Source organism: Kwoniella newhampshirensis, chromosome 5 (assembly GCF_039105145.1).
Source record: "Kwoniella newhampshirensis strain CBS 13917 chromosome 5, whole genome shotgun sequence".
Classification (NCBI taxonomy): Eukaryota; Fungi; Basidiomycota; class Tremellomycetes; order Tremellales; family Cryptococcaceae; genus Kwoniella; species Kwoniella newhampshirensis.
This window is the reverse complement of record NC_089959.1, coordinates 1239636-1258822: the sequence shown is the minus strand read 5'-3', so window position 1 is coordinate 1258822 and position 19187 is coordinate 1239636. Positions and strand designations below refer to the sequence as shown.

The 19187-nt window shown below is 51.1% G+C and overlaps 8 protein-coding genes across 8 annotated transcripts; 4 read left to right on the top strand and 4 right to left on the bottom strand.

The window, feature by feature from the left end:
* Window positions 1-110: 110 nt before the first annotated feature.
* On the top strand, window positions 111-1384 carry IAR55_003026 (uncharacterized protein; the record flags this gene model as incomplete). The annotated part of the gene is made up of 8 exons (XM_066946136.1): window positions 111-183; window positions 254-311; window positions 366-513; window positions 573-617; window positions 690-842; window positions 901-1124; window positions 1180-1303; window positions 1364-1384. The coding sequence occupies 8 exons, from the start codon at window positions 111-113 to the stop codon at window positions 1382-1384; spliced, it is 846 nt and encodes a 281-aa protein (XP_066803637.1).
* Window positions 1385-1469: 85 nt separating this feature from the next.
* On the bottom strand, window positions 1470-3877 carry IAR55_003025 (uncharacterized protein; the record flags this gene model as incomplete). The annotated part of the gene is made up of 11 exons (XM_066946135.1): window positions 1470-1579; window positions 1644-1964; window positions 2031-2097; window positions 2161-2287; window positions 2357-2592; window positions 2649-2854; window positions 2915-3255; window positions 3316-3400; window positions 3454-3523; window positions 3599-3715; window positions 3785-3877. The coding sequence occupies 11 exons, from the start codon at window positions 3875-3877 to the stop codon at window positions 1470-1472; spliced, it is 1773 nt and encodes a 590-aa protein (XP_066803636.1).
* Window positions 3878-4293: 416 nt separating this feature from the next.
* Window positions 4294-5288, top strand: IAR55_003024 (uncharacterized protein; the record flags this gene model as incomplete). Its single annotated transcript, XM_066946134.1, has 5 exons — window positions 4294-4434; window positions 4506-4574; window positions 4634-4771; window positions 4833-5092; window positions 5150-5288. The coding sequence occupies 5 exons, from the start codon at window positions 4294-4296 to the stop codon at window positions 5286-5288; spliced, it is 747 nt and encodes a 248-aa protein (XP_066803635.1).
* A 245-nt stretch (window positions 5289-5533) lies between these two features.
* On the bottom strand, window positions 5534-6245 carry IAR55_003023 (uncharacterized protein; the record flags this gene model as incomplete). The annotated part of the gene is made up of 3 exons (XM_066946133.1): window positions 5534-5668; window positions 5719-6172; window positions 6241-6245. The coding sequence occupies 3 exons, from the start codon at window positions 6243-6245 to the stop codon at window positions 5534-5536; spliced, it is 594 nt and encodes a 197-aa protein (XP_066803634.1).
* Window positions 6246-6556: 311 nt separating this feature from the next.
* On the top strand, window positions 6557-10649 carry IAR55_003022 (uncharacterized protein; the record flags this gene model as incomplete). Its single annotated transcript, XM_066946132.1, has 15 exons — window positions 6557-6752; window positions 6800-6910; window positions 6959-7189; window positions 7352-7908; window positions 7967-8068; window positions 8132-8270; window positions 8405-8457; window positions 8503-8570; window positions 8654-9007; window positions 9238-9391; window positions 9447-9512; window positions 9572-9754; window positions 9831-9877; window positions 10059-10230; window positions 10299-10649. The coding sequence occupies 15 exons, from the start codon at window positions 6557-6559 to the stop codon at window positions 10647-10649; spliced, it is 2784 nt and encodes a 927-aa protein (XP_066803633.1).
* A 34-nt stretch (window positions 10650-10683) lies between these two features.
* On the bottom strand, window positions 10684-12786 carry IAR55_003021 (uncharacterized protein; the record flags this gene model as incomplete). Its single annotated transcript, XM_066946131.1, has 3 exons — window positions 10684-11692; window positions 11746-12209; window positions 12262-12786. 3 exons carry the CDS (start codon window positions 12784-12786, stop codon window positions 10684-10686), a joined length of 1998 nt encoding a protein of 665 aa, XP_066803632.1.
* Window positions 12787-13236: 450 nt separating this feature from the next.
* Window positions 13237-14071, bottom strand: IAR55_003020 (uncharacterized protein; the record flags this gene model as incomplete). Its single annotated transcript, XM_066946130.1, has 6 exons — window positions 13237-13277; window positions 13333-13553; window positions 13612-13697; window positions 13740-13787; window positions 13852-13925; window positions 14017-14071. 6 exons carry the CDS (start codon window positions 14069-14071, stop codon window positions 13237-13239), a joined length of 525 nt encoding a protein of 174 aa, XP_066803631.1.
* A 728-nt stretch (window positions 14072-14799) lies between these two features.
* IAR55_003019 (uncharacterized protein) lies at window positions 14800-19184 on the top strand (the record flags this gene model as incomplete). Its single annotated transcript, XM_066946129.1, has 24 exons — window positions 14800-15815; window positions 15864-16089; window positions 16144-16231; window positions 16280-16431; window positions 16485-16541; window positions 16601-16760; window positions 16816-16843; window positions 16897-16975; window positions 17030-17087; window positions 17252-17378; window positions 17432-17459; window positions 17509-17652; window positions 17702-17740; window positions 17816-17877; window positions 17938-17991; window positions 18059-18196; window positions 18247-18290; window positions 18345-18358; window positions 18426-18434; window positions 18492-18508; window positions 18561-18792; window positions 18853-18870; window positions 18926-19049; window positions 19108-19184. 24 exons carry the CDS (start codon window positions 14800-14802, stop codon window positions 19182-19184), a joined length of 2991 nt encoding a protein of 996 aa, XP_066803630.1.
* Between the last annotated feature and the right edge of the window lie 3 nt (window positions 19185-19187).

The window sequence follows — 19187 nt, the reverse complement described above, 5'->3', positions numbered from 1 at the left end:
CCAGGTAACTTTGACGGAAATCGCTTGCCCCCAAAACAACGATAAAAACGGACGCCTCTGGATCGTCGTCTGCGCGGTCAGCGACCTCATGCCTTGACCCATGTCCAGCTATGAGCGCTATACCTCAAATCTCGCTGGGAGACGGACGTAAAATCCCCGTTGTGGCTTACGGCTTCGGGACTGGTGGGTTATCAGTCCGCTACACGCCACTTACATGATTGTGTTCTCTGCTGATGCATTGTCTGCGTTTCAGCAAACTTGGGCAAGGACTCGACAGACGCGACTGTCCTCGCATTGAGTCAAGGCTATCGGTACGTTTTTGCAATCAAGAAGAAGAACATGTAGATCAATATCTATCCGCACAGTAATCTTGACGGCGCCGAATACTACGCCAACGATGTATCCATTGGTCTTGGCCTTGAGAGGGCCAAGATCCCCCGTGAAGAGATCTTCTACAGTACCAAATGCTGCTCGCAAGACCCGAGAGCAGCTCTGCATAAGGCCCTGAAAGCTGTAAGCGGTGTTGATAAGGCGAAGATGAGTGGTGAATAACATGGCGGTCCTGGTTGCAGCTGAAACTCGAATGTGTTGACTTGTATCTCCTTCACAGTCCACTGGTGGGTCTTCTCTCATCCCCCTCCCCGCGGCCCCACACGCAGGTCAAGGTGTCAAAACTGACCGCAGCACAGTTCTTCCCTGATATTGGCGTCTCGAGGGCGTGGGAGATCTGCGAGGAGCTCCAACAAGAAGGATTGTGCAAATCCATCGGGGTGTCAAATTTCAGGATCAAGGATCTGCAAGCGTTGTTGAAGACAGCCAAAGTCAAGCCTGCCATCAATCAGGTAGGTTTCCAAATGTAATCGATGGAGGAGATTCTGAGTGACTCGATGATGTCTCCAGTTCGAACTTCATCCCTACCTTTACAAGCAGGAAGCTCCTCTCGTTGACTACTGCAAGCGCAACGGCATTATCATCGCGACTTTCGGATCACTCACACCACTCACTGCAGCCAAGGATGGACCTTTGGACGATACACTGCACAAAGTGGCTGGGGAGACGGGTTATACCCCTGGTCAAGTTCTGTTGAAATGGACGTTTCAAGTGACTGGAGGGGTAGTCGTGACGTGAGCCCTATCAAGACGCTCTGTCCAAGGCATCGAACCTGACACAGGATCATAGCACCTCGGCAAAAGCGGCTAGGTTACAAGAACAGCTCGTGCCGTTCATAAGCATGCCAGACTTGACTCAGTATCAAATCGATGCTATCGTTCAGAACAGCAGATCGAGACATTACAGAGGATTTGTGCGTTGCCAGGAGGTCGACCAAAGCGATATGCAGTATACTGATCATCGGTTCTTCCAGTTCCCCCACATGGACGAATAGTCGGAGCAGATAGTACATAGTACAAGTCATGCATTGCGCATCAAACCAGATACTGCCTATGCCAAAATGACCGAGAAGGTCTGTCCTAAGGACGACTGGCTGCAGCTAGAATGTTAAATGTGTACCGAGCCCGAACGTCCTCATAGTCGGGCTGCTCATCTTTCCCATCCAGAAGGCCGTAGTAGAAAGTCGTATCTAGGTTGATGCACAGGTTGCTTGAGCAGGAGGATTACACCCTCAACCGTTGCCGTGCACTCACCTCTACCATCGAGCTCTCGCATGGTGAACCCATTTCCCATGTAGCCGAATCGATTACCCGCGTAACCATACGTATAATTCCAATCTTCCCATCTCGGGTTGGTGAGAAGCTCGATGATTAGAACACGATTGCCGGGGAACATGACTGGAGACGCATATGGTCCAGGCTTGAACCAAGAGCTGCAAGTGCCAGACCAGGCTGTGCGCTTGAGGTACAACTCCCGATGCTCGTTGAAGTCTTTGACGGCGTCTGCTGATATCTCCATTTTGGTGATGTTCTCCCTTTGCATCTTCTTCAACATCTGCATGAAACAGCGAGTCACTGTGATGGACACAGATTCTTCTTCAGCACCAAGGGAAGTACAACATTGTCAAGAATCAAACTCACTAGCCTCAATCATAGGTGCACCTGAACCATGGCCTGTTGGACCATGAGGTCCGTAGTACATAAAGTACTGCAATATCCGAATCAACGTTATCGATCAAAAGGGGAATCACCGAAATTTGGATGAACTCACGTTAGGAGTATCTTTGATAGCTATGGAGAGATAAGAGTCCACTGGATAATCATTCCACATGTCTTGGATGTTTACGCCTTTGCCATTTATGACTGGGAACCTTGGCTTGAAGCTTGTGTCGAAGCCCCTTTGAAGGCGGATCACGAAGTTTAGTCCCCCGAGACTCCCGCAATACCAAGTTTGTGACATGACTCACGTCGCGCACACAAAAACGTCGACTTCGACTTCGCTCCCTTCGTGATCTATGAACCCTTTCTCGGTCACCTCCTGGAACATTTGGGTGTAGACTTGGATGTTGGGCTCATTCAGCGCTTCGAGATAACCGTTTCCAGGGGTAGGTCTTCGACATCCTACCAGGAATTTGGTAGGCACGATGGCGTCTATCAAGCGTTGATTGCCTTTCAGCCTGGTCTTCATGTCACGTTCTGCAAACTGAGATAGCCGTGAGCATCATGAGTACGGTGACCAAGACTCTGCGAAGAACTTACTTCCAACGCGGCATTTTGCTCTGGAGTCCCTTTGATCAAGAAGCGGAATCGTTGGTTCAGTTCAGACTCGATCATCTTCCGATACTTCAAGCTCTCTTTTGGGTTCTCGGCAAATCGTTGTTTCTGTTCTTCCGTGTAAAGGAAGTTCTTGCCCCCGGGTCCAGCATACTTCTCTGCGAATGCCGAAGTGATCCAGGTGGGTGATCCTGAGAAAGTCCAAGCATTCAGCTGACCTTGCAAAAAAGAAGTGAGAATATCTCGCTCACGAATCCAATGGTATATCTTCTGACAGTCTGGTTGGACTGTGGCAAGAAGCTGAATGCCGGAACTGCCGCTGCCGACAATCGCTACACGCTTCCCTTTGAGATCTAGATTGTCCGGCCATCTCGCTGTGTGACACAACGTGCCCCTGAAAGAGTGTAGACCTTTGATATCTGGCCATTTCCAGGCATTCAGAACCCCACCAGCATTGATGAAAACGTCACAACGGTCGGTGAACTCTGCCCCGTCGTCAGATCGGATGTTGAGCTCCCACTGGTTTACTTCGGGTAGCCATTGTGCATGGACGACCTCATGGTGGAGCTTAAAGTACCTGGACAGATTGTACCTGTTCAAGAGGTAGAAACTGAGTGATCCGCTCTTCAGTGTTTGGGAACGGTATACTCACTTCTCAACCAGTCCACGGTAGTATTCATGTATCTCAGTTGCAGTGGCGTAGAACTCCTTCCAGTATGGGTTGGGAGACCAAGACACTACGACTCGCTGTCTCAGTTGGTCTCCTTTGCCAGCGTGGGGACTAACTCACTCTGATAATTTATGGAAGGGATGTCGCACCGACAACCAGGGTATTTGTTCCAGTACCATGTACCACCATACTGCCAGTCCAAAGCAGAGTGTCAGTCGTGGAGCTGCATCCAAGCTTGAAATATGTATTCTTGCTTCTTGCTTACATCACCACCTAGCTCATAGATCTGCAGCTCGATCTGATCACCATCCGTGTCGACACTGTGGGCCAAAGAGATTCCCGAGATACCGGCACCTATTGCGATGACTTTCAAGGGTCGTAACTGGTCGTTCACAGAACAAGTTAGCGATAATTCTAACAACCTCGCTAGGTTTGTCAGTACTCAACTCACCGATCCGAACGGTTTGTTGGGAATTTCGTAGCCTCGATCATTCCGGAATGGCCAGGGGGACCCCGGCTCTTCGATGGGGACTCGAGTGGGCATCCGAATGAGTGTATTTGCCATTCAGTAAAACCAGACCGATCTTCAGTGAACGAAGCGAGATGAAACGCCATCATACATAGGTTTCTGACTTATGTACGATGCATGAGCATGCACGATAAGTCATGCAAAACTAGCATGATAAGAACAAAAGATACATGGAACAGCAGAGATCCGCCGGAAAGATACGGTCATCGATCCGAGATCCGATCCGTGGCTTCTCCTCCTAGTCTTCTTGTCGTGACTGATTTGGGATTCATTTAGACCTCTGACATGAATAGAGAACACGTACCAGATTCTTCCATGCGCCTGTTTGGAGTTGAAAAGGCATCATGACCGCTGCACTCACCAACTCGCGTCCCAATGGAGAGGCAGTCTCACTCACCCTCTACCTGTTGTCTCAATATCCCCAGCGACCTATGTCGTTTGCGCCTCATGGATGGAAAGCTGTTTTGCCCCTTCGAGCTCTGGGTGTACCCTACACTACAGTGTTTATCACCCTTCATGAGCTGCGTGAAATCCTTCCCAAAGAGCTTGGCCTCCCTAAAGTGACCGTACCCGTGAGTCAATCCAGCCTGTGCGGCTTGGATGGAGTCGGGTAGCTGATGCAGGCGACGACTCCCTCATCCAGGCGCTGGAGATTAGAAGAGCCGGTGAAGCTACACAGATACTTCTTGACTCATACAACATATCACAATACGTAGGTGTGTCTTGATCTTGGTCTCAGATGAAGGTCTCGCGCTCACCTCGCATACATAGCTTGAAGCAAACCATGGCACTTCGGACAGGTCCATCTACGCCGGAACTGGAGAAGTGGGACGCCACTTCTCTCGTTTTGTGGAGCAATGGGTGGACAGGAGTCTGGCGGCAGCAATTCGACCCTGCGTCCTGCATACTGTGAGTCTGGAGAGGGTCTTGAAAACGACTGTAAGGATTGCTCGGCTCATGTCCAATGTAGAGCTATGCTTGTTTTCCGGCTGAAGGGCCAAATGCTGACGTCGCATCCCGGAAAGCCTTCTTGGCTAAATGTGGACAGAGCAAAATGAACGAGATGACGGCGTTAAACTCTGATCCAGATTGGACGATGTTGCAATATGCTGCTATACGCCAGGAGCTGGGAACGATAGAGATCTTACTGAGCGAACGGCATGAGCGAGGGGAATCAGGGGTATTTTTGGGAGGAGGAAAACCCATTCATGCTGACTTTTGCGTCTTCGCGTGAGTTTCGCGGTGGCTGAATGACTGATGGCTGATCAATGGCAAAATCTTCCACAGGTTTTACCCTTACTCTCGGACTAATCGGCAGCTTGTAGAGCAGACCTGGCACCACGAGTCATTACCCTATGTTGGAAAATGGTTACAAGCAATGCAGACCCAAGGTCTGGTCAGTGAAACGGAGCTTTTGCCATTATAGACCTTGTGTCAGCCTTTTCTTGCGTGCTCTGGAACCGCATATGGAAACAAACCTGCGCGGTGTTGCTTTCGGGTTTATGCGCGAGACAATCACAGTGCACCAAGAGGTTGTGTCTTCACCATAGTTATATGATTAGTCGCAGGGTTATATTTGCGGCAAGAGGAGTGGTCGAGATAAGTCGATAGATATCTGACCAAGGTGGACGGGAATGTCGGGTAGCAATACGTGTACTATGCAGCCATACATCACTGGACAGCAGCGGAGAAGTCTGCTTTCGAGTCCCATGTAGTACCGGCCAATCCATCTTGACTACGCAACGGATGTTCTTCTCTGGCTTGCTCAAGCAGAGTAGATAAGCTTTCGTTTTGCGCGATTGCTTTCTGCAATTTATCTGTCAGTCCACCTGTCCAGGCGATAAAGTATAACTTGCCTTGAGGCAGGCTTGGTACTCGATCCACGCCTTGCCGCACGCTCTCTCATATTCCTCAGCTTTGATCTGAGCTCTCGTTTTCCCTGAAGTGTCGATTGGCTCCACATCGATCTCCTCGTCTGGATAGTCTGGCGTGTGGGCGACGTGCGTTCTCGCCCCAGATATTTGGGCGGGAGCTTTCGCGCGGGTACGAGACGGGAAGGCATTTGCCCAGCTGGTTATGAGGGGTCGCTTCGTTTGTTGTGTGCTCGGTGTGGTGGAAACATGATGGTGATTGGCGACAGGAGCAGAGTCCGATCCGGTGACGAAAGTCGAAGATGAGGCGGAGGAAGATGGCGTCGAGGATGAGTTGGCGCGAGAAGCATCGAGCGCAGGCTGGAGATATCCTTCAAACCATAGGTTGAAGCACGAGTCGTAACGATGCTTCATGGGCGTACATTCCGGGGAGAGCGATCTACACAAAGAGTGAAAGGAGGAAGTTGAGCTATGCGGTTGGAGGATTGCAGTCTACCGATCACTCACTCCATGATGAGATGCGGTTCCCAGGAGTCGATGACCGAGATGGCTTACTTGTGTTGAGGCGGCCTTTTGAGTTGTATTGACTTATGGAGAGAAGTGAATGACAGACATACGTTGAATATAAAACGACGTGGTTGCCGAAGGAAGTCAGTCAGAGAGGGGGCAGTGGGAGGAGGTCACGTGACCTTGCTCAAAACCCACCCAGTCTCGTCCTCTCCCTTCGGTTCGACTTCACTCGTTGTATATCTATCAAAGCTAATGGGAGGCAGCACCTCTGATCATCCGTTCCTCACCCATATACCTACCAGACACAGGCAACATGGCAGAAGACTTGGCAGACAACGACGTGGACGATCTCCTTTCGCAACTCACACAAATACTTGTGGATCTGGAGAAGAATCCTGACAGTGTCCAGCTGCTCCGTCGGCAAATTCGGCTGATGGACCAACTGGGCATGACAGCGGAGGTCCTCGATGCATACGGAAGGTTGTCATCCCTCATCATGCTGAATGATGGTGAGTGATCCTTGCTATCTTGGAAGTCTCGTGCTGAAGTTTTCCAGAATCTTGGCTCGCATACATCAACACGACCATCGACAACGCTCGACAACTCAGTCTCGATTCGTTCGTTGACGTCCTTGAGAAGTTTGACCAAGCTGAGAAGGATTACCTCTGTGAGCCAGGCCGACAGCATGTTCGAATGCCTTCTGACCATCCTTCAGCTCTTCCAATACTGGTCCGTCATGCCGAATTTGTCATCTCGTCACATCAAGCGGCCCGATCTACCTTGACAGTGGGCGGCGAAGAACCGACGTTGACGGTAAGCGAGGAGGTGGCCGAATTCCTCACTTCAGATACGGTTCGAAGCATGTTACAAGCGGTTTCACAAAGAAGTCAGGGGTTACTGAGTGAGAGTCAGGCTGTCTGGCAGCCTTGGCTAGACTGGGAAGTCAGTCAGTTGAAGGTATCCACAGATAGGTGAGTTGTCTGCCCTGCGATCGCGCTAATCGTACCTAGACAGACCACATTAGAACACATACATGAAATGTACCTTGAACGCATGGGTGTGCCGCACCTGAGTAAGTCACAGGTCGATTGCACTGGCTGACGAACAGGCATCGAGGCCACTTCGAGCGCATATTCGACATTCTGCTCGGAGCATTGTCCACAAGAATACGAGCAGCGTTTGGTGCGAGCTACACAAGCTGCTCAAGGCGCCAAGACAAAGCTCTCATTGGAGAAGCGATATGGCAAGACAAGGGAGGATTTTGAGTCACAGATTGTAGGTCGGGCGTCACTTGACGTAATGCTGATGAACCAGGCCTATTCGTCGGACCTTCCTTCTCGAGCTCAGGTCTTGACCGAATACTCCCAGTGGGAAGCTGACCAACGACTGAAACCTGGAGGTACCGGAAGGGCTCCCACGGCTGATCACGACCTCACTCGAGCAGTGTATGAGAGGACGGTAGCCCAATATGCGAGAATCACTGCTGGAACCGAAACAACATTGATAGCTACGAACGAATCGATCCGCAAGGCGAAGAAAGATAGCAAGGGCAAGGGCAAGCAGAAGCCTAGGGAGGAGATTGCAGAGGTGGATGGTCTGATGGACCAGAGGAGAGCATTGGAGGAAGCGATCCGAGCATATAAAGACGCGGAAGCCACTATATGGGTGCGATATGCGTCATGGGCGGTGAGTGCGTCGGTCTGTAGACCATGCTGATGCTTAGGAGGATGCCTTGGGAGTTCTCGAGTCTAGTGCTTTACGAAGTAGAGCTATCAGAGCTTGTCCCCATAACGGTGATGCCTGGTGTCGACAGTTGCTCGATCTGGTGGGTCATACAGCGATAAAATCTGTACTGATATCGTAGGAACGGAACGGCGCGGAACTAAAGGCCCTCACTACCACCTTCGAACGAGCGCTGGCGCTTGGACTGTTAGAATTCCCGATAGGGCGTTCTATAGATTTAGTCGAGCTGTTTGTGTGTCGCGCAGCTTACGAGAGTCGGGTGGAACTTGTCGAGGCAGTACAAGGTGGGTGGTCAATGTCATAATGGTTGACTGACCATCCAGGTGCGTACCACCCTGTCATGGCGACGATTATGCGAGGGCTCGAAATGGTCGCAAAAGGTGAGTTTGAATACAATCGGCATTGCTGATATATCCAGCGAATAAGCCTGGAGACACGACGTTCAAGCTCGAAAAATTCCTGCTAGAATGGGTACGTCCTGTAAACAGATCTGGCGTCTTACTGATGACGGTTCAGTCGGAGACAAAAGCACCAGAATTTCTCGATCAAGCTCTCATGATTCTTGACAAACCGAGCAAAGCCAGGTCATCCGCATACCAAATGGTCCTCCTGCGTACATCTGTCAATACGTGAGTCTCTATTATTTGCGATCAGCACTAATCCCTAGTCGTCGTGGATCTCTCGATCAAGCCCGAGACTTATTTGTCAAGTCAATACAGCGACACGATCTTGACTGGCCAGAGGCTGTTTACGAAGCATTCGTACAGTTTGAGAACGTTCACGGCGAATTAGGCACTGTGCTAGAAGCTAAACAGCACATCGAGAGAGAACAGGAGAAAGTGGCAAAGCGAAGAGAGAAGGCCGCCTTCGAAGCCCAATCATACCAACAGTATGTGGCTCTCGCCCCACCGGTAGATGCACTCGCCGAGCAACCAATGATCGTCGACGGTCCGGAGCCGACATCACAGCCTGCACCAAGTGCTGCTCCAGCTATCGAAGAAGAAGACACTCGTTTGAAACGGTAAGTGGTTCTCATTGTATGGGTTCTGATCTTTGGCAGGGATCGAGAACACACAACTGTTCTAGTCAGTGGCTTGCCCAAAAGCATCAATGTAGATCGGATTGAAGCGTTCTTCTCAGAGGTGAGCCTTGGATGACGAGCAGAGCTGATCAGCAGTGTGGGAGGACTCGGGAGATTATGGTCCTTTCAGACGACAGTGCAACTTCTGATTCGGCATTGGTCGAATTCAGACAGGCGGAAGCGATTCCCTTAGTGCTAGCGAAAGACCATAGGAAATTCGAAGGGAGCGAGATATCTATATCAATGCTTTGGCGCTCGACTCTGTTTGTTACTAATTTCCCAAGAGAGATGGATGACGAAGGTATTCGAAACCTTTTCGGACAGGTAAGCAGTCGTGTTCGGAGCGGTGCTGAGATGTCAGTATGGACGTATCTTGCAGACACGATGGCCAAGTCGCAAGTATGCAGACTCGCGTCGATTCTGCTACATTACCATGGAATCTCCGGTCAGTGCATGGCCTGTGCCGCTTTGAGATGGAACTCGTCAGCTCACTTGAATTTCCAGGCCGTTGCACAAGAGGCTACTGTTTTACACGGTTACAAGACAGACGATGGTTTTGGTCTCACAGTCCTGATATCAGATCCTTCCGTCAAGACGAAGCGAAGCGACGCAACCAACTCAACACTGTTTGTTGGTGGCCTGAATCCCAAAACCACCGAAGCGGACGTGCGCGGCATTTTCCAGGAGGTGAGTGACAATGTATGCTTGCAGCTAATCAAGCAGCATGGGATCATACGCCAACTCAAACTTGGTTGGAATGCAGCGAAACGTGAATGCAGGGGATTCGCATTTGTGGAAATGGCAACAGAGGTGAGTTTTGCCTTGCTTGGGACTGACTGACCATAGTAGGCCGAGGCAAAGGCGTGTTTATCGTTGCACGGAACTCAATACCAAGGCAGATATCTGAAAGTGACAATGAGTGATCCCAATCATGCGAATAAGAAACCTCAAGCACGGTGAGTCCAGCCGGATATCCGAAGCTGACAAGCAGTAAACCGGACGAAGCTGCTGATAAGCGATCGCGTTCCGTCCGTCTGTCCAACTTACCGGACAACGCGCAAGAAGGCCTACTTCAACAAGCTTTGGAAAAGTTTGTCCCGGTCAAGCGTTTGGAAATGTTTGCTAGAAGTCGCGAGGCTGTTGCAGAACTTGAATCCCAGGCGGTAAGTCATCCGTCAGTGTGGTTTGTGCTGATGTGTAGGATGCTGGAAAACTCTTACTACGCACGGAGCCGTTCGTCTTCGAAGGACAAGAGATTACGATCGCGGAGAAAGACAGACGGGCACCGCCTGCACCGCCTGCTCCAGCCGCATCGGCCGCGGCAGTCACCGAGTCGTCGACGATGTTTGCACCCAGAACAGCCAGAAAAGGCAAGGTGATCGCTAAGCCTCGACCGACAGCGGCGGTGGCAGCTCTCAAACCAAATCAAACGCAAGCGGGCCAAGACGATTTCAGGGCTCTGGTAGCGGCTAAGAACAAGCAGAGGGAGGACAAGCTGACGGGCGCAAAAGGTGACAATGTAGGCGAGAAGCGCAAATCAGAGCACGAAGAAGAGCAGGACGCGAAAAGAGCTCGTCAATGACGAAAGAAATGATGCATGACACTGTCAAAGTGGATCATCCCACACCAAAGAGTCTGCGCCACCACCTTTTGAACCTGAACCATCCTCCACCTTGCCATCCACTACTTCTAGGTTCTGTACCCACCCACATCCTGCCGGTCCCGCACCTGACGACTCCCTCTTCGTCCTCTACTTCAACTTTGGGAACTCTAATCGCTTGGTCATTCACGCCAACGGCGATAGCTTCCCATCTGGCCTCCTCCATTGCCTTGACTCCTCGGCCAGGTCTCACGATGGGAAATCGGACGTCTGCCTTCCTGGTGATGAAGCGAGGGAAAAGGCTCATGAGAGACTCCGCCTCTTGGTCGCTGATGTGAGCAGGGAATACCCATAGTCTGAAGCGAGGCTTGTTGAGGTCGGCTTCTTCTAACGCGATGTCATCTTCTGTCGGATCGTCTTCGTCATCTTCCACCAGAGCTGAAACTGATCGTCCTGCATTCGCGTATGCAGAATTCTGTTTACTGTTCTCACTCATGGTGCTCTGGCTCAGGAGATGAACCCTGTCGTCAGACACTCGTTCCGAGTGGATGTATGGTCGGAAACTATTTGCGATCACTTCAGATTTGTCGTCGATTGTCCTTGAAGAGAGGAAAGGTTCATCGGGATCGTTTGGTGTTGGAGGTCCGTCCGAACCCTCTCTAGACGTTTGTAGCGGATTTGGAATCGTTGGAGGAGCTCGACGTGATCGTGGAGGTGGTGGAGCTGGTCCACGTTTAGTTGTGTTATTGTTCTTGTTGCGAGGGTCTATGAAAGGATCTGAAATGGCTCGAGATCTCGAATCAATCTTGCGCGGGGGTAGTGTCGGGATCGCCATCAATTCTTCTTGTGGGTCTGTAGTAGCCAACCTTTGAGGAGACGGCTGCGTCCGTCGTGGACGAGATCCGGAGTATGATCTGGGGATAGTACGTATACGTCGTAGTTTCGGTGGCGACGTGAGAGGTTGATCTTCGAAACCGAGGATGCCTTTGAGCATGGTCACAGCCTCGTGCATGAATTCGGGGCCGCTGTGTACGATCAGTTCATCGAAACGACAATCGACAAGGGGGATATGACTCACCCGGATTCGAGAAATACGGCATCATCAATCTCCCAAACGACTCTACTTCCTCCGGCGCCTCCATGCTTTTGTTCTCCTCGACTCTGGGCGCGTAGAGAACCCCACAAACCTCGAAAGAAAGGTTCGACTCCACCCGTGTTACTCGTACACCAGGTCGAGACAAATTTGCTCATTTTTTCCCGTCGTTCTGTTTTCGCTCTCACCCCTGACGAATCCTGTCGAGCTAATGGCGAGATGGAAGCGGACGCTATTGTACTGGAGATCAGAGCGTGGAAGGACGATATACGAACGCGGAGGTGATGCAAGTGAGCTAAGGATCGGAGCGAGGATTGGAGTCTGGTGTACGCTGCGCGATGTGAGGGTGGAAGAGCGGCCAGAGTCGATGAGATGTACGATGATGACTCTTGTGGTGGTGAAGGAGAAAAGTAGAACTGCCGACAGTGATGCGCGAACAGCCGTAGATCCTGGATTGAGTGCTTGTCAGCATGTTCTGCCATGCGTCAGGTAGACACTCACTTCGGGACTGGGATTGCTGACACCTTCAACTCTGGGGTGACCAGATCCTTCACGTCCACTGTATATGCTTCCCAGCGGAGGACTATTAGTTGATCCATCTCGTCTTGACCGAGTCTGACTGTGTTCCGAGCCCCGTCTGATCGTCGGTGGCTGCAAAGCCGGATCATTGGAATTACGACGCGTCCATTGACTATGTCTCGATGGTGCTCTAGATCCTGGAGTCACCGGAGGTGATCTCATACGAGAGGGACCTTCGCCTGTACTGCTTGCTGCTATCCCCGCTAGCCCGCCGGGACGCGCTCGTGATGGGACGATACTGGTCGGGGAATCCAGTGATGGAGGGAGATTGTAGGCGAAGCCGGGTCGAGCGGGAGAATGACCAGCTGAGCGTATTGACGAGCTTGATGGAAGGGTGTGGGTATTCACACGAAGAGGTGGTGGACGGGGGGCTCTTGATGAAGACGGTCGCGAAGGCGGAGGGGAAGGAGGGTAGTTTGAGTGGGGATCAAAGGTTGACTTGGACATTTTGGTTCATCGATTTCGTCTCTCTTTGCAGGAACCAATCTACCAAACACGTCCACGAAGGTATCATGCCTCATGGACCTGCGATAGATGTGATTTGAGTGGTGCAAAAGGTCGTGATGGATGGTAAGTTAAGTGAAAAGTGATAAAAATCCAACTCGAAATCATGTCGGTCACCCACTTTCAGGGATTTAGGGGTTAGACACCGTACAACATGACGCGGCGGTACCCGTGATGTGTGTCCTGGGACCGACATTTGCTCCTCTCATCCAGTTAGGATTCATGACACTATTCTCAGACACATGTACATATAGCTACATACTCCTTGGCTCTGCACTACCTCCGAAGCTCGTCCTTGGCGAGACGGCGCGCGTTTACTTGCGGTCACTGGAAACAGTGATGATTTTGACATTAGTGGCAGACCTTCCGTCTTCTTTTGTTCACGCTGGCGACTTACCGGTTGAGGAAGACGTAGCCGCCGTTCAGGTAGGTGGCTGGAGAAGTGCATGTCAGCCTTGTAACATGAGGGAGATACCACCCAGAACTCACCGTAACCGAGCCAAGCACAGTAAGGGGCCAAGAACCAAGTGGTCGAGAAGGGGGTGCTCAACCCGTGCATCTTGACCGTCATCGCGGTGACCGTCCCGGTCAAGGCGAGAAGGTGTGCAAGGCCAGCTTCTTTTTGCTTTGCGACGAAGAAGACGGGCATATACAAGATGTTGATCAACAGCTGGCCGTAGTAGAGCTGGAGAGCTTGGTCGGCTTGGGCTCTGAAGATAGGCGGGAGTTAGCAATGTCCTTGGTGACCAAAAGCGGTCAGAGACTTACGTTCCGCCGGGGGTGACAGCGGCGTCAAAGGCTCGGACGGTCAAGTGAGACGCATAACCCATGAGACCGTAGAGGATGGTCCAGACCTAGATTTGTCAGCCATGGTTTCGACGTGGCCATTGACTCACGGGTCCGAATGCCTCTCGAGGAGGGTTTCCGGGAGGCGGGGTCAAGGTCTTTGGGGAGGGGGGTGGAGGTTTGTCAGTGACGCGTGAAAGTGCCAGCATGTGCCACACCCACCTTGAACCAGTTGCTCTTTGTGCTCTGACCTGTGACATAGCCACTGAGAGCTCCGAGACCGATAGGGAGACCGACTGAATAGGTATGCATGAGTACAGGTGCCGGAACAACGATCAAAAGCGGGAGGCCAAGAGCAGGGACAGGGGGCTGGCCAGCTTGACTTACCTGCAAGGAAGGGGTTCCTGGCGACGTCGAAGAGGACCTCGGGTAAAGGAGACATGTCTAGTGTGATGTGCTGTTGTTGTTGTTATCGTTGTGATGGTAGATAAGCGTATGGTGAAGACAAAGAAGGGGGAATGTATTCACTTCTGCAGACTTTTGCCTCCTGTTTATATGACACAGACACACACACACACACTCTCTCTCTCTTTCTCTGTGTGTCTCTCTACTCTGGCGCCGGTTTCTCGATTACATCAGGTGATGGCATACTTTCCCTCCCCTCTCCCCCCTTCCCCCTTCCCCTGTCCCATAATCTCACCCTTACAGCCGAGAAGAGCAATACAGGAGCAGAGTTTGACAATGACGTAGCTGAGGGTTGTCCACAAAATGAGAGAAACATTCAAAGAGTGGCATCAAAAAAGCCAAAGCATCCCCGGTTACGTGGCTGTTTTTCCACACTCATCTTTTGTTTGGCTCAGAGGAAGAAGGGCTATTACGTAAATGATCACACAAAGTCAAAAGGTGTAAACATCCCTCTAGCATCCATCTACTTTGGTACCAAGCCAGCCCTAGAACAGACTGCGACATGACATCTTTTGCTCTGCTACCATCACACATCTTTTCACTCAGCTTTCCAACTCGTCCGTGACATATCCCCATCATCCTCTCCCTGTGTATAGTCATATCCCTTCCATCCCCTCGGCCCATCTACCATCATTGGAAAAAGCAGTGTTTGAGACATAGCCCTTGTTTCCTCCCCGACTCCGACAGTATCGTGGACCCGTTACAATGCCAGTCTCATCACGCAAACCACCTCCCAGTCCTCACGCCTACTCCTGTCTCGCTCCGACAACAGCTCCTGGGTCAGCTTCCGATCATCAACCATCTTCGTACACTCCTTATCCTGGCCAAACATCACGACAAAATTCCCCTGCTCCTCCTTATGACACACAAAGATCTCCCGACCCATTCGCCAATGCTCGCGCCTTGTCCTATGGACCATCAGGGCCGGCCTCGACCGTCATGTATACTCCTGCCTACGATCCGCCATACGCATCACCTCCTCCTACTCGGATCAACGCCCCCGTAGCTCAGCCACTACCCACACCATCGCGCTTGCCATTCTTCGAGGCCGCCCTTGCTCGGTCAAGAGGAGAGAACGTGCCCGACCCGAGACAGAATACCGTGCCAGGCTATGGACAACCCCTTCCATCGTACCTTCCACCACCGGACCCGAATCATCCCAACCTAGCGATCGGATTCACACAATCAAATACAGTACGATTCGCGACCGGTCAAGTGCCTCGATATGAACGGGAGATGTCACGTTCCCCTTCTCCTGGGCTGGACGAGAGCTTCGATCAGAACCATCACAAAGCATACGGATATGGTGCGGACCAAGATGTGGAGAAGGCTTTACTGGCGGAGGAAGATCGTCGAGCCGAAGCAGTGGACGAGAAGGGATGGAACGAGAAGCTTTCTTCTCTAGGTTTCACCTCTGGAGCTGAGGACGGAGACTTGTCGTTACCTCCGTTCCGTGGCTCAGGTGTTCCTGCCATCCATGTTCGAGGGCCCACTACGTCGACCTTCGAAGACGGGGACATGGCCGCTTCCAATACCCAGCACTTTGGCCCTGCTCCTACAGGTCGGGTGGGCAGAAGAACACACAACGCAGCTGGACACAGACGTATCAAGCAGACCGCCACTCTCGATGACAATGGGTTCTTTGCTGTGGACATGCCGATCCCGACAAGACTGGCTCAGTTCCTACCAGTGAAAGGTGTCGAAGAGCAGAAAAGCACCAGGTAGGTGATCTTGTAATGGACTGTGTTCATATGTCTAACGCTTCGCAGGTATACCGCTGTGACTACTGATCCTGATGGCTTCCCGACATCCGGTCTTCGGCTACGGCAAAACACATTCGATCCACCTCGTCAAACCGAACTATTCATTGTCATCACGATGTACAACGAGAATGCCGAGCTCTTCTGTCGCACTCTGTACGGTGTCATGAAGAACATCGCTCATCTGTGTGGGAGGAAGAACTCTCGAGTGTGGGGCAAAGACGGTTGGCAGAAGGTGGGTTACTAGAGCCTCAACGTAGCATTGCTGAGCTCACCAGTCCATGTGTAGGTCGTCGTATGTATCGTTGCGGATGGTAGAAAAGCTGTCAATCCGCGAGTGCTTGATTGTCTAGCAGCTTTGGGTGTCTTCCAAGAAGGTGGGCGGCACATACTCGGTTACCGACCATTTACTGACCACTCGGCAGGTGCAATGACCAACATGGTCAAGGACCGACCAGTCACCGCACACGTCTTCGAATACACAACTAGCTTCGCCTTAGACGCAGACCTACACTTCAAATACCCCGACAAGGGCATTGTACCATGTCAGATAATCTTCTGTCTTAAGGAGAAGAATGTGAGGCTGGAGATCTGAGGGCACAAGCTTTCGCTGACAAGAATGTCGCACAGGCCAAGAAAATCAACTCACACCGCTGGTTCTTCAATGCCTTCGCCCCTCTGCTCTCGGTGCGTTCTTCAACCAATGGCTAGAAAAAGATCAAGCTGAAAGTTGGCGAGACTCGTAGCCAAATGTTTGCATTCTTCTGGACGTTGGTACTCGTCCGGAAACGAAATCCTTGTACTACTTGTGGAAAGCGTTCGATCTCAACTCCAATGTGGGAGGTGCTTGTGGAGAGATCGCGACTTTCAAAGGCAAGACATGGAGGGGTCTATTGAATCCCCTTGGTGAGCTTGACACATTTCTGCTCATCAGATCCGCGCTGACATGAACGCGCTTCAGTTGCTGCTCAATGTTTTGAATACAAAATGTACGACTGTTGAGCGTGCTTGTAGCTGCTGGGACTGATTGCTTGCCCATCAGGTCCAACATCCTGGATAAGCCTCTGGAAAGTTTGTTCGGCTATTGTACCGTCCTTCCAGGAGCCTTCTCGGCTTATAGAGTGAGTGGGAACAGTCATACAGCGTGCACACATTGACTGTGCTTTTCATGACAGTGGATTGCATTACAAAACAATGCAGATGGGACAGGACCTCTCGCCTCCTACTTCCAGGGTGAGAATCTGCATACTGGTAAAGCGGACACATTCACGGCGAACATGTGAGTGAACTACAGTCACGCCAAGCAATCACACAGCTGACACATATCTTGCAGGGTACGTTTTTGGCTTAACTCCGGCTCGTTGTCTAAACTGTTGTCATCTAGTATTTGGCCGAAGATCGAATCCTATGCTTCGAGATTGTGGCTAAGAAGAAGGCAAACTGGGTGTTGAAATTTGTCAAATCAGCGGTCGGGGAAACAGATTGTCCTGATACCATTCCTGAGTTCATCGCTCAGCGAAGACGGTAAGACACCGTCGAGGTCATGTTAGATGTGAGAAGCTGATCAGCCGTCATAGATGGTTGAATGGATCGTTCTTCGCAGCTGTTAGTAATACTTCTGCACACACCTGGTAATCTACTGATGAGCCGATAGGTCTACTCACTCATCCATGTCGCCCAAATTTGGCGGTCAGATCACTCGCTCATACGGAAATTGGGACTGATGCTTGAGTCCGTCTACAACGCTCTAAACCTTGTCTTCTCGTGGTTCGCGCTCGCCAATTTCTACATCTTCTTTGTAAGCGTGCGGCGTCCTCCTCAGACGGCATCACTCACGCGTCATACAGGTCATCCTCACAAGCGCCCTGGAGAGCACGTCGTTCAATGTTCCTCACATCAATATCCTCAACAAAATCGCACAGGTATGTCTCCAATCCCGGCTCCGCCACTGACAGTATCAGTATGGTTATCTAGGAGCTTTAGTTGCTTGCTTCATCTTCGGAATGGGAAATAGACCACAAGGGTGAGTGCCCGAAAGGGTATTGATGTAGTACGAGCGCAAACGTACTGATTCATATTTTAGATCGCCATGGAAGTACAAGTCGACAATCTACTTCTTTGCCCTCCTTACAACATAGTCAGTCTGCTGTGCTTGCTCCACATTCTCGACCCTTGCTGACCACTGATGCTCATCGTGACGACAGTATGCTGGTCTGCGCTGTGCTCTGTACTATCCAAGCTATCAAGAACTTCGATAGCCCAGTCTATGCGCGCATGGTTGTATCCGTGATTTCGACCTACGGTGTATTCATTGTTTCCAGCTTGCTAGCGCTGGATCCCTGGTGAGACTAGCTCCGGGGCCCTGAGACATAGCGCTGATTGACTTTGGCAGGCATATCTTGACTTGTTTCGTCCAGTACATCCTCTTCTCACCAAGTGAGCGTCTTTGCACATGGAGTAACTGAACAGTGAGCTGATACTCTGGTCTAGCCTATGTCAATGTCGTAAGTATAGTTTGAATCGACTTCGACCATGGCTGACTTGATCTAACCTCGCCTCGCCACGTTTCAGCTCAATGCTGTGAGTTCTCTCGCATTCACTACTGCACATGAGCACCGCTGATTTCAATCCACATAGTATGCGTATTCCAACCTGTATGTGGCTTATCGGAACGAGGGTGTGCGAATCATCTGACGAAGTCCATAGACACGACTTATCGTGGGGGACCAAAGGCTCAGATGCCGCACAAGAAAGTGATCTTGGAGCAGTTCACGGAGTAGGCAAGCATGTCGAGGTAGAGCTCGTCTCTGCTCAGCAGGACATCGATATCGCATACCAAGACGCTCTGGACAACATCAGGTTAAAGCGGGCTAGGGTGGACGATGAATGTGAGCCAAAGAAGGCGGGTTTGTCGGAGCAGGAGCAAAAAGACATATATGTGAGTCATGCAGACGGAGAGTTCAGATGCAATACTAACGCAATCGCCGCGACCTTGCAGGCAAACTTCCGAACTAATGTAAGATCCCATCGCCGTGAAGACAGGAATCGGGAGCTGACAAAGTCACTCCCAGCTACTCCTCTTTTGGTCTCTCTCTAATGCCCTTCTTGCGAGTCTCATCTTGTCAGGCAACACTTCATCCACCTTTGACGGTTCTGGCGATTCCCGCACAGGGATCTACATGCTGATCATCCTAGGTCAGTTGGGTGTCAGAGTGCATATGGTCCGTGGGCAGTGCTGATGAACTCCATCCAGTCTTTGTCGCTGGCATGTCCCTGTTCCGATTCATCTGTTCTACAATGTACTTGATCATCCGATTGTTTGCCGGATAAAGG